General features: G+C 46.6%; 1 protein-coding gene across 3 annotated transcripts in view; it reads right to left on the bottom strand.

The window, feature by feature from the left end:
• afap1 (actin filament associated protein 1) overlaps positions 1–13,084 on the bottom strand; it is a 296,334-nt gene that overhangs the window by 99,524 nt on the left and 183,726 nt on the right. For all 3 annotated transcript variants that reach the window (XM_038792092.1, XM_038792095.1, XM_038792093.1), the window contains 2 exons: positions 7,968–8,179; positions 1,365–1,544 (listed from right to left, as the gene is read on the bottom strand). In XM_038792092.1, coding sequence (XP_038648020.1) covers positions 1,365–1,544; positions 7,968–8,179 — 392 coding nt within the window. The remainder of the gene's footprint in view (positions 1–1,364; positions 1,545–7,967; positions 8,180–13,084) is intronic.

The raw sequence follows: 13,084 nt of genomic DNA, 5'->3' as shown, positions 1-13,084 counted from the left end.
TCTGTTGTTGCAGTGTTCTCATCCTCTGTGACCAAGGGAACTGCACCAATACGACAGGTCAACAGTCAGGGAAGGGACCTCAAGTTGAAGTAGGCCAGGCCCAACTGCAGGAGGAGCAGGTCAATGGTCTCGGAGGGAGAGACGAGAGAAAATGAAGGCAGGTGAGGGGTGATGGAGAGAGGTTCCAGAATGACTGCGGGAAGGTCAAGGCTGAGGACAGCAGAATCAAGGGTGAAAGTTCAATGTTTAACGCTCAAGAGCTCTGGATCAAGGCCGATGGGGCAAGAAGCAGGCTCATGTTGGGAGGGTCAGGGGAGATGAGCGGAAGTTTGAGGGTGACAGAGGGAAGATGGAGGTGTATTGACTCCAGCTGTGGGGTCACAGTATTAGTGTCTATTGACATGGTTGCCAAGATCCTGGGGTGCTAGGAAACTCTTACCTTACAGGAGAAAAGGTTGTTGTGAACTCAGTGGGCTAGACAGCAGGAACGTGATGCAGAACAAGGCCAGCAGCGCTGAGGTGCCACCTTCTCAACCTCACCCGAGGTATGGTGATCCTCAGGTTAAATCACCACCAGTCAGCTCTCCCCCTCAAAAGGGGAAAGCAGCTTATGGTCATCTGGGAGCATGACGAAGGTACCATCAGAGGAGGAGATGCAACACCTGGCCCATGACCATGGTGTTCTTGCAATCTTGCTTGAAGATATGGAGCAAATCTATTTGCACACTAAGACAGAAGGCTCGACAATCTACCATGACTGAAGGCAAAGGCAAAAACATGTTGCATCCCGATCAGGGAAGTTCTCTAGACCAATAATGTTGGGCTAGTCACTCACATGATAATTCAACTACAGAGATTCAGAGACTGTCTTTCCCATGCCTGTAAATTGTTCTCCCTGACTATAAGCGTTCAAGAAGGTTAGAAAAACCATCAGGGAAACACAGGCCAACATATCCAGCAGAAACAATCTCAAGCAGAAAAATAGAAAGGACTTAATAATGCTAATTTTCCTTTCGTGTTGCCACCTGTGCGAAGTAACTGAACTTTGAGCAAATGTACTCCAGTTAGCTCTGTTGGCGAGATGGCTAGTTTGTCGATCAGATTAATGCCAACAGCGCAACATTCGAGCTCCGTCTGAGGTAGCCTCAATGCCCGACACCTCACTCCAGCCGTGGTTTACCATGATGTTGCCAACAATTGCCACGGTCTTGCCTTCAGGCACAGAACTGAAGAAGATTCTGTGTAAATTGCATGGATAGGATGTCACTTGTATAAAGGCCATTTGGCATTCTGTGTATGAGGAAGTATTCTGTTTGAATTATAAGGACTGGAAAATAATTACCCACATAAACAAACATTCCTACCTTTAGCCACTCCTCTGCTTGTTCTTTGCTTTGCACGGCCAGTACCAAAATGTCTGCTGCTTGCTGGGTGATTCGTAGTTCATGTTTTTTCCTTTTGCTGTCTTTAGGAACATAGGACACATTGTGGGCCGACAGTAATAACTCCATTTGAGGTTGATGATCCTTTGAACTTTTGTAGCACTAAAAAAAAGATTAAATCCTGAGTTCACAGAGTACCTCCCATGAGTTATCTACATTCTAGAAGTTTACCTGCAACTACTTATTTTTGAAGAAAACATAATACTTAAACAGACATTTGTGTTATAGAAGAAACTTGCCTGTTTTGACTGAGAAGTTTATCACTTCTCTATTGAGCCAGGAGATGGAACATGGTGGATCAAGGCGGGGTTCTGTCCATGATGGACACACCGTATAATTATCGGAATCAATACTACCCTGAAGAACTTTGCAGCTTCTCAGTAAGTCACGCAATATATAATTAGCAATGGTCAATGGGAGTTCCAGATCAGATCTCCTTTCATAAGGTGCAACCTTAGGGACAGTCCTCAAAATGACCTCTACTTATTTCAACTATGGGAAGATAAAGTAGGCTTCCAAACAATAGAATGGGTGATGCACTATGTGTCGCAGCGTTAAAGTACATGAATCAGCTGCCTCCAGATACACACTGAATTAGAATGGGTAACAGTCATGGCTCCACAATTTGTTTCAGAGTCCTTGGGTTAGGAAGAAACTATCAGCCACAGTTTCCACTTCTGATTGTTATTCAGTGAACTGTATATGGATGGTATGGCTATTAGGAACCAGGAGATGACAGTAAAAAGCAGCCACCATTCACTGAAAAAATTCACACATGCATTTGTGTGAGGTGCTCCAAGATATAAAAAATATATTTTTTTATCCAGAAAAGTTTTTCATTATAACAAGGTAAAACAAAATACCATTGCAAAATAAACCCACTCACATCTAACCCCCTACCCAACCCAACCCCCCATCAACAAAGTTTAACAAAAACCAAACAACCCCCTAGCAACAGATAATGATCAATTCCTTGAAAAAGGTGTTGAAAGGCTGTCACCTCGAGTAGAAGCTTTCCACCGACCACCTCACAGAATACTTAACCTTTTCAAGATACAAAAATTCCATCAGATCACTCAGCCAGGCTGAGGCACCGGGCGGTACCAGGGACCACCACCCGAGTAGGACTCGCCTACGGGCTATTGATGCCCGCCTTCACCCCCGTCAAGTCCAATGCACCAAAAATAGCCACTAATGCGCACGGCTCCAGCTGAATACCTAGAATCCCCGACATCGTGCTGAAAAGGTAGACCCAGGAGCTTTCAGGTTGAGGGCAAGACCAAAACATGTGCGTATGATTCGCCGGTCTCCTGGAACAACGATTGCACCTATCCTTCACCCATGAAAAAAACCTCCCATTGGCACCATGGTCAAGTGTGCCCATTGCACCACCTCGAACTGGATCAAGCTGAGCCTAGCACACGAGGTGGTGGAGTTGACCGTGTGAAGAGCCTCACTCCATGCACCCCCATCAAAAACCGGACCGAGTTCATCCTCCTACTTTTACTTTACTTCCTTCAACGAAGCCTGCTCCATCGACAGGCTCCAGCCATAGATATCGGAAATCCTGCCCTCACCCAACTTGGCCCGAGACAGGGCTCGCGCCAAGAGTGAGGGCGACGGTGCCAGGAGAAATTAAGGAATCTCCTTACACAAAAATGTTGCAAATGCGCAGGTACCTAAATACATTGGGCGGGATTCTCCGTCCCGGGATGCCCGGAATGCCTTCCCCGATGGCATAGAGGATCAGGCGTCAGGGCCGTCGCCAATCCAAAAGCGATGCTCCGACCCCCTGCTGACGGTGTGAATGAGGTCTACAGTACACGCTGGCAGGAGATGTAAATAAATGGAAATGACCCATCTGCATCTATGCTCCGGCCTCCTGTGATTTTCCGTTCCCCGCGGCTGGGAATCACGTGGGCACGGATTACTTGTGATGTCAGCAATCGTGAAGGTGATGTGTGGGACCTCGCGGTGGGCCAAAGGGGCAACAGTTGCCCCCTTGGCAAATCATGGGGTCCATCACACCAACGCCAAGCTGGTAGAGACCATCCGAGCCTATCCAAGGGCCAGATGCAAGTGCATTCCAAGCACTAAGTGCGCGATTTCACTGCACTTACTCTCTTTGATGTAGTCAATGTTTACAAATATTGGGGTTTCACTACTTAGGCCACTGCAGCGTGAAAGGATATGAATGGATCAAAGCTGCAGATGGTTTTTACAAGCTGTCAATCACAGACCACTACACAAAAGCTATGAATGGCTTGCAGCTAATGGATCTGTGGGAACCAGATGCAGGCTCAACAGTTCTTCTGCGAGGAATGGACATGTAGAGCTGTAAGGGAAGTATTACAACTATAATCCCAATTCCCCTCTCTGGACTGCTCTCTAGCTTCCAGGCAGGGGTCCCTTTTCTGGTGGTGAGGGGGGTGGAGGGTCATTGTGGGGGGAGGATGTGTGTGTGGGGGATGTCTGTGGTGGGGGTTCCCTTAAGCAGGGGATCCTTATGTGGGACCCAGTTGGGAGGTCCCCCTATTACAGAGGTCCCTGGGGGAGTCTCCCCCCACTGCCCCCCCACCCCCCTCCCCGGACTACATGGGCCCATGGGAGGGGGGGGGGGGGTATTCCCAGGGTCCCTGGTCGTTGGGGAAGTGCGTTGGGTCACCTCCGTACTTGGGCATCCCGATCTCTTAACCTCCCCAATGCAACTTCTGAACCCACCCCAAGCCCTAACTCACTTAAGAGGGTTTTTGCCAGGGTGCCATCCTTCCCAGAGGACAAGCACCTGGGGGCCTCCAAATACCTGGGAGATCCCCACAAGTGCCATTCCACCTGGGCTCCTCACTGTCTCACTCTAATATGCAGATTTGCCAGAAGTAATCCAGCCCACAATGAATGGGATTCACATTGGTAGATCGCGTTAGATCTCACGAGGCTAGGCAAGCCAGGTAGATCCCAAAAGAGGGCTATCCCGGCAGCTACCTCGCTGGTTTTCGGACACAAAGCAGCCTGCCAATCTCGCCTCAAATCTCAGCGAGAGTCATTGGACTGATTTTTGGTGCTCAATGCAAAGGAGACAGCTGGCCAGAGGAGTTGCTGGACAAGCCGTTTCATTTCCAGATCACGCCCTCATGTCTATGAATCAAGAGAGCTGCCAGATTGAAATGCACTTACACACAATGTAATTATGATGTGGAGGTGCTGATGTTGCACTGGGGTGGGCACAGTAAGAAGTCTTACAACACCAGGTTAAAATCCAATAGGTTTGTTTGGAATCACTAGCTTTCGGAGAGTACCTGGTGTTATAAGACTTCACACAATTTGTCAATTAGGGGGCTGCCTGACATCTGCAGCAGCTTAAAAACAAAACGCTGCTTTTTGGTGGCCAAAGCTGGAATGGAATACTGAGGGACAAAGAAGGAGTTAGACCACAGCTTAGATTGCCAGATTCAGCCATGGAGATATTGGTAGAGTAAGCTCATGATCAGAGGGACATCAACTTCCACCAGAAAGGGTGGTGGGTGGGCTTCTGGTGGCGACTGGTAGGAGAACGTTGCAAATAGGTCGCTCCTGCAATGGCCTTTATTTTTTGACTTTTTTTTAAAAACCTGGTTCCCGGGGATTTTGGTTACCAAAACCGGCCCATCATACGGGACAAGGCGTTTGTTGGCTGAAATATTTCGCTATCTATGAAGAAGGCTAGTGGCAAAAAGATTACAGGGGTAATCCTTCAACATAGTCAGAATGCCTACGAAGCCCAGCAGGAGGGAAGGCAGTGAACCCGGCCTTGGTTGTGGCTGCTAATATCATGGTGGAAATGTTGACTGAGGTTTGCAAAGAATTTTGAGGAGCTGGGCAGGGTGATGATGGAGGAGTGATGGCAGGATGATGGTCAATTGAGGAGGCACTTGGCCTGATTTGGGGGAAGCTGGAAAAAGCCTCAAGAGGCGGTGGAGGAGCATGGAGAGGTGCCGACGGGTGAGGAGGCGGCCTTGCCATGGCATGGTGATTGAATTACCTCACTTTGGAAGCTGTGGTGGAGGGGATAAACTAGGCTTTGAGGGCAAAGGTGAATGACTTGGAGAACAGGTCAAGGGTACAGAACCTCAGAATCGTGAGGTCGCCAGTGGGGGTAGAGCACCCGAAGCCAACTGTGTCCTTTTCTCAGAGGTTTGCCAAGCTTTTTTTGGAGGGGGGGGATGCTGGAGCGATTGTCCTCTCCAGAGTTGGATCAAGCCCACCAAGTACTCCGGTGGAAGCCTACGGCGAATGAGCGTGGGCAGTGACTTTTGCTTTCTACAGTTTCCAGGAGAAGGAGTCGGTTTTGCAATGAGTCAAAGTGAATCGGGACTCAGGTGGGAAGGAAGCATCATCCAGATGTACCAAGTTGTCGGAACGGAATTGGCAATGCGGTGTGCGGCTTTTAATAAGACAAAGTCAGCGCAATTCAGGAGTGACGTTCGGTCTGGTTTGCTGCACCCGGTGAGGCGGAGAGTGATGGAGGGAGGAGTAGGGATCTGACTGGGACTAAGGGCTTTGCTTTGTCTCGTCTTGGGAGCGGGGTTGGTGACTCTCTTAGGGAGCGGAGTTGGTGACTCTCTTGGGTAGGTCCAGAGCTCCGGCCTGCTGGAGGCGCACTCTTTGTCTTCTATCTTTAGGAATTGAATATGTGCGGTATTAACACTCGGCCCAGGTTACAATGCAGAAAGATATTAATAATTTCACCTGGAACATCAACATGAGACTTCCCAACGCATGTTTTCCACTATCAATCATTTCTGTCATCCCACAAGTCAGCAGAGACTTAACTTCTTCTCCTTTCTGTTTTCACTCATTCCTTAAAATAAGCTCTTTTTTAATTGAATTGCTCCCTTTCTTGTACTGCACCCTAAAGTTATTGTACTGCACCCTAAAGTTTTTGCACTGCTCCCTAAAGTTTTTGAACTGTACTGCCCCCTGAAGTTATTTTCCTCCTCTCCTTAGAAAAGTGTTAAATATTTTCTTGTATCACAGGTATACCATTAGGTTTAGTCAACTTGATCAACATACTGCCTACCATGGTTAGTGTTGGTGTCAAAGCAAACATTGGTAGAGACATTGGGGTTTATTTTCAATGGGCTGCAGGGTCAAGGTCTGGTGTGGGTAGGAATTAGAAATTGGGGTCCGCATGGTTACACCTCAGGCAAGTTTTCTGCTTTTAAAGGGTCAGTGGTTGGGTGTGGGGGTGGCGGGAAATTGGGAAATGTAGTCACCGCCAATTCACAACCCTTTGAGTCCATTAAGGAGCTCGTTAAGAAGCTTCTCATTTCCGGAATATTCAGGTTTTATTCAGACATTGAGCCAGAATAATATTTTGTTGACAGTATTGAGATGCGAGGCCGTCTAGCGCTGGAATGGGATTTGCACAAAACCTTGTTGTCCTGAGGTGCTTTCAACTTCCTGGCTTTCCAAGGGGATGCCTATTCTAATCAGCCACACAGGAGCCACCCCCAACATGGCGGCAGGTAGTCATATCCCAGTACCTTTAATTGGGTGCCAAGTTTACTTTTGCAACATGATTTTTAAATTTAAGTTGCCTAATTTGGCAATTTAAATTTAAAAATAATTTTGCAAAAGTGGCACAAATTGGTGCCGGGTCGGTATACCTGGATGAATTCATCCAGGTTTCAAGTTCCCAGCCCTTCAGTGAAAATCAGGCCCATTGCCTCAGTAACTTTTGCAAGTTCTGCCCTGAAAGAAAAAGGAAATAACATTTATCATAGAATTTACAATGCAGAAGGAGGCCATTTGGCCCATTGAGTCTGCACCAGTCCTTGGAAAGAGCACCCTACCGAAGCCCACACCTCCACTCCATCCCCGCAACCCAGCAGCCCCACCCAACCTTTCTGTACACCAAAGACAATTTAGAATAGCCAATCCACCTAACCTGCACACACGCGGACGACCTGCTTTTGTATATTTCTGAAGTTCCTTGTTAACACCTCAAAATATGTAATTTTTGATGGAAGGAATTACTGACAGTGCAATCAACAAGAGACATTCTATTTGCACCCTCTCTTCTTGTTGAGATTTAAGAACCTAAAAGAGAGTGTGATGTGACCAGATCCCAAATTCATTCTGCTCATTACATGTACCACATAAGCCATAAATCAATTTTTTTTTTAAATTAAAAACTAAAACCATGCTGAAGTGTCAGGTTTTGAGAATTGTGAATTTGTAGCAACAATCATAAATCATTTATATTTGATATTCAATGTTTTTCACAAGACAGTATTGTATCCAATTTTGTTTCAAATTTGGGTCCAATTATTAGCTGTAAAAAAGCTTTGTTTTTAATTTTCTTGCATGATATGTTAAAAAAAAATGGCTGTTTTGAAGAATTCTGGTCCATTCTTAAGCACCTGTGGTTCACAGCCTGGATCAACCATTCTCCCTCCCACCGGCATTTAGCTCTGCATAACAAGCGGAAAAAAAATTAACATTTGAGGGTGTTACATTATCAGACCAAAGCGAAGAGGAGCATACCAATAATTTGTTATCTTTAATGACACAGAATTGTTTTGTCCACTGTCCAAAACGTTTCTTGCGCAGAAGAAAAGCACAGATTTTAGCATCTTTCACCAAATCCATTGACGCTTCCTCAGATGGCCACTGGTGTCTTAATTTCTTCCCCTTCCCATCCTCATCATCTTCGTCATACGATTCATAGGAGCTACTCATGGCATCTGAATCATAATCTGCAAGAAAACATAATGCATGGAAACAACCAGTCAAATTTAATCTCATTATTAATACACCATACTTAAATTGATGGGAAAATGATTTCACTTTTCAACTATATTATTCCAAAAAAAATCCAGCATCATTACTTTCAGAATGCTGGTACGGTGGTTAGGTTTTGAGGAATGTGGGGACTTATTTTCGGTGAACTGGAAGGGCAAATAATTAATGCAGAATCAGAGCACCTGGAACTGAATTAATGCTTATTTTAACATTTGTCTGAATTCACTATGTTAAAGCAGGGGTGAAATTAATAATAATAATCTTTATTGTCACAAGTAGGCTTACATTAACACTGCAATGAAGTTACTGTGAAAAGCTCCTAGTCACCATATTCGGGTGCCTGTTCAGAATGTCAAATTCACCTAACAGCACGTCTTTCAGGGTCTGTGGGAGGAAACCGGAGCACCCGGAGGAAACCCACGCAGACACAGGGAGAACGTGCAGACTCCGCACAAACAGTGACCCAAGCCAGAAATCGCACCTGGGATCATGGTGCTGTGAAGCATCAGTGCTAACCACTGTGCTACCATGCCACCCAAAGTTAGCAGGACCAGTCATGTAGTGGTTCTGTTACTGGGCTAGTGCTGTAGTAATATAGAATATCAAAATAGTGGTTCTGTTACTGGGCTAGCACGATAGCAGTATATAGAATAGCAAAATAGTGGATCTGTTACTGGGCTAGTACTGTAGTAGTATAGAATAGCAGTATAGTGGATCTGTTGATCGGTTACGGGGCTAGTACGATTGTTGTGTAGAATAGCAATATAATGGTTCTGTTAATGGGCTAGTACTACAACAGTGACCTAAACAGCTGGCTTGTAATGCAGAACAAGGCCAGCAGCATGGGTTCAATTCCCGTACCGGCCTCCCTGAACAGGCGGCGGAATGTTGCAACGAGGGGCTTTTCACAGTAACTTAATTGAAGCCTACTTGTGACAATAAGCGATTATTATTAGTGCAGAATAGCAATACAGTGGCTGTTAATAGGCTAGTAATATAATAGTATAGAATAGCTATATAATGGTTCTGTTAATGGGCTAGTAATATAGTAGTATAGAATAACAATATAGTGGTTCTGTTACTGGGCTAGTACTATAGTAGTATAGAATTGCAATATAGTGGTTCTGTTAATGGGTTAGCAATATAGCAGTAAAGAAATGCAGATAGGGGTTCTGTTACGGGGCTAGTAATCCAGAGGTCCTCACTAATGATCCCGTGATACAAGTTTAAATCCCACCATGACAGCTGGGGAATATAAATTCACTGCATTAAATAAATCTGGAATAAAAATTAGTAGTGGTGACCATGTTACCATTGGTATGTTTTCAAACCCCATCTAGCTCACTAATGCCCTTTAGGGAAGGAAATCTGCAATCATTACCAAGTTTGGCCTTTATGTGACTCCAGACCCTCATCAAACTGTGCAACTCTTAACTACCCAATGAAATGGTCCAGCAAGCCACTCGATCATCTGGAAGATGGCTCACCACCAGTACCTTCTTGGTGGCAATTAGAGATGGGTGATAAAATGCTGGCCTTGCTAGCTATGCTCACAACCTGCGAATTAATTTTTTTTTTTTTTTAAATGCCTTTTGGACCTTTAATATGATCTATTGTCAAAACTTGTGTAGTTTGTCTTCCCATGAACTTCACCTAAATCATTATTTCTGCTGAGGAAAGCAACCAATAATAATTAAATATTTGAGAGGAGGTAAAATCGGTTACTGGGCTAATACTATAGTAGTATAGAATAGCAATATAGTGGGATACAAACAGCTTAATATATTTGTCTTAAATTTCTCTGTACAATTTTTGTCAAGTGTTGTCTCATTTCAAATAAACAGGTTAATATTTGGTATCTTGTGACCATAATTTCCATCACTTGAGGTAGATAAGTGGCAAGGAAACAAAAGTAATTTAATTAATAAGCGAAATTGTAAATAAGAGGCCTCAATATCAAACCTCTGCCTTCCCCACCACTTTGGGCGTGGTGGGTTGAGTTTTAAAATGTAAAAAAGAAAAAGAGGCACTGTGCAATTATCCATGGAGTTCATGTGGTGTGAGTATCCTGCATGTAAAGGCAGAAGACAGGCAACGGGAAGCTTGGTTAAAATGTAATAGTTGCCACATGGGCTCCCTTGGGCTCAGGGAACCCAGCAGAGGGGAGGTGGGAATTGCCATCTAACGAAGGTAGTGCCATTTTCAGCATTCCCTGTGAGCCAGGAGCAGCAGAAATGTTGTCGCTTGTCCCTCAATTAGACAGAAGAATGCCATCTGCTCCACCCATTACACTGGTCCGCCCTCTCCATGCCCAGCCTCCGCTCCACCCATCTCACTGGTCCGCCCTCTCCATGCCCAGCCTCCGCTCCACCCATCTCACTGGGCCTCCCTCCCCATGCCCAGCCTCCGCTCCGCCCATCCCACTGGTCCTCCCTCCCCATGCCCAGCCTCCGCTCCATCCATCCCACTGGACCTCCCTCCCCATGCCCAGCCTCCCCTCCGCCCATCCCACTGGGCCTCCCTCCCCATGCCCAGCCTCCACTCCATCCATCCCACTGGGCCTCCTTCCCCATGCCCAGCCTCCGCTCCACCCATCTCACTGGGCCTCCCTCTCCATGCCCAGCCTCCGCTCCATCCATCCCACTGGGCCTCCCTCCCCATGCCCAGCCTCCTCTCCATCCATCCCACTGGTGCTCCCTCCCCTGTCCAGCTTCCACTCCATCCATCCCACTGGTGCTCCCTCCCCTGTTCAGCTTCCACTCCATCCATCCCATTGGTCTGCCTCCCTTGTCCAGCCTCCGCTCCACCCATCCCACTGGTCCTCTCTCCCCTGTCCAGCTTCCGCTCTACCCATCCCATTGGCTCTCCCTCCCTTGATCAGCCTTCGTACTGCTTGGCCAATCAATCAGGAGTCTGATATTGTTGAGTGGACCCAAAGGAGGCCGAAGCAGCATCTGCTCATTTCGAAGTCCTCGAAGAAGTCAACCTCGCCCGGTGCACGCCACTTATATGTGAACTTTCCAATTTCTGACTGGTGGGGAACTTAATTTGGAAGTAGCAATTAATTATCACGGGCTAGCTTTCAATGAGCATGCATGACATGTTAATGCACGTGATGGGCTTCCTGACATTGATCATTGGGATGGTCAACCTGCCTTTAAAGTCCAGAGAACTTTATTGCAAAAGTTCATCCAGTCATCCGTAAACTGATTTTTGGCCTCTCACTAAATTAAGTTTCTCTGTCCACCAAGCTGCAGGGACAACCGGAAGATTCCTGCCCATTTTTTATGTCTTTACCTCCTTATAAAAGGTAACAGCCTCATATGAGAAGTCTATATCAGGGTGTACACAGGATTGCCAAACTAGTGGCCGTCTGAGTAATGCTGATAGTGGGAAAGATAGGTGCCTTTGGTCCTTTAGTAATGGAATTTCCTACTGAACTCAAGTTCCTCAGGATTACTGCTGTTAGTTCCCGGAAGGTGCATGTAGGAACAGGTGGGGGTAAGGTCCCTCATGGGTTTTTAGGATCAGTAGCTTGTCGGAGCATCAGGCTTATCTCACTCCTCTACATTACTCTGGTAATCTGCTCCTGTTGGCTATAAAACTCACTCGGTGTGAGTTTACCATATGTATCTGACCACAAGCTGTTCATTACAGAGGCATCCAGTTATTTACTGGCCCTGATTAGTGATCTCAGCCTCAGCTGTCAATCAAAGCCACTACCCCCAGGCTAGGGCTAATCCAATGATCTGTGGCTTGGACTAGTGCACAAAACAGCTAATGATACACCCCTCGTGGCTTCATTACATAGAAACATCCACCAATTACGAATGAAGGCAATTTCTGGCAGCATTGCAAGATTTCCTCATTGCAAGCACTGGTCTCAAAATGGTCCCAATAACAATTCACAACTTCTGGCCTAACCAGAGTTACCCACATCCTGTGAACAAATAAATGAAAAACCCACTTCAGACAATTATTTGGTGAGTCACAGATAACTCACACTGTTTGCAGCCCTTTTCCAGACAATACGTCTGTTCAGAACTGACGGCTTTCTGCTCACAAGACACTTTTGTATGACTTTGGCTGTTAACCCTTTACCTGATGTTTCCAGCATTACTATGTATAATTTAAAACTAAATTAAGCAAACAAGCGCATTTTGTCCAATAAGCCAAACTGAGGTTACAGGTACTGTACTCAACCACGGCTGTTCGAATTGCACAGATGGTGGATGGAATTTTAATTTTTTCTGTCTAAGTGTGGTGGTGGGTGGTTCCTGTGGCACCATTCCTGCTGGCCAATATGATATGGACATGCGCCCGATTCCGCTCTTGGAGCCTCATTGATTAAATACAACAAGTATCTTGCGGGATCCTTCATATTAATTCTCTGTTTATTCCCTTATTTCTGCTTTCCTTTATTTTTGCTGTTATTATTTTGAGGTGTAATGGACATGTCACTTTAAGGCAAGCAACTGTGCCTTTAATTCAAGCAGGAGAAAGCAGACTGTGGGCGGTATTCTCCACTCCCGGGACTAAGTGCCCGCGCCGTGGTGAAACAGGGCCTGGGCACGACCTATTCTGATGGCGCTGGAGTGGTTCATGCCACTCCAGCATCCCTACCCGGCGCCAAGTCAACCCGCGCCTGCGCAGTAGGGCCGCGCCATTATGCGCATGCGTGGGGAACTTCTTACACGCGCCGGCCCCTCACCAACGTGGTGCCGGGATTCTGGGGCCGGCCGCGGAAGGAGGTAGGCCCAGGTGGGGGAGAGTCCGGCCCGCCGATTGGTAGGCCCTGATCGCGGGCCAGACCCCATCGGAGGCCCCCCTTGGTGAAGGAGCCCCCCGCCCCCCCCCCA

This window comes from Scyliorhinus canicula, chromosome 3 (genome assembly GCF_902713615.1).
Source record: "Scyliorhinus canicula chromosome 3, sScyCan1.1, whole genome shotgun sequence".
NCBI classification, from domain to species: Eukaryota; Metazoa; Chordata; class Chondrichthyes; order Carcharhiniformes; family Scyliorhinidae; genus Scyliorhinus; species Scyliorhinus canicula.
Note: the sequence above shows the minus strand (reverse complement) of the source record. Positions and strands in the feature narration are given on the sequence as shown.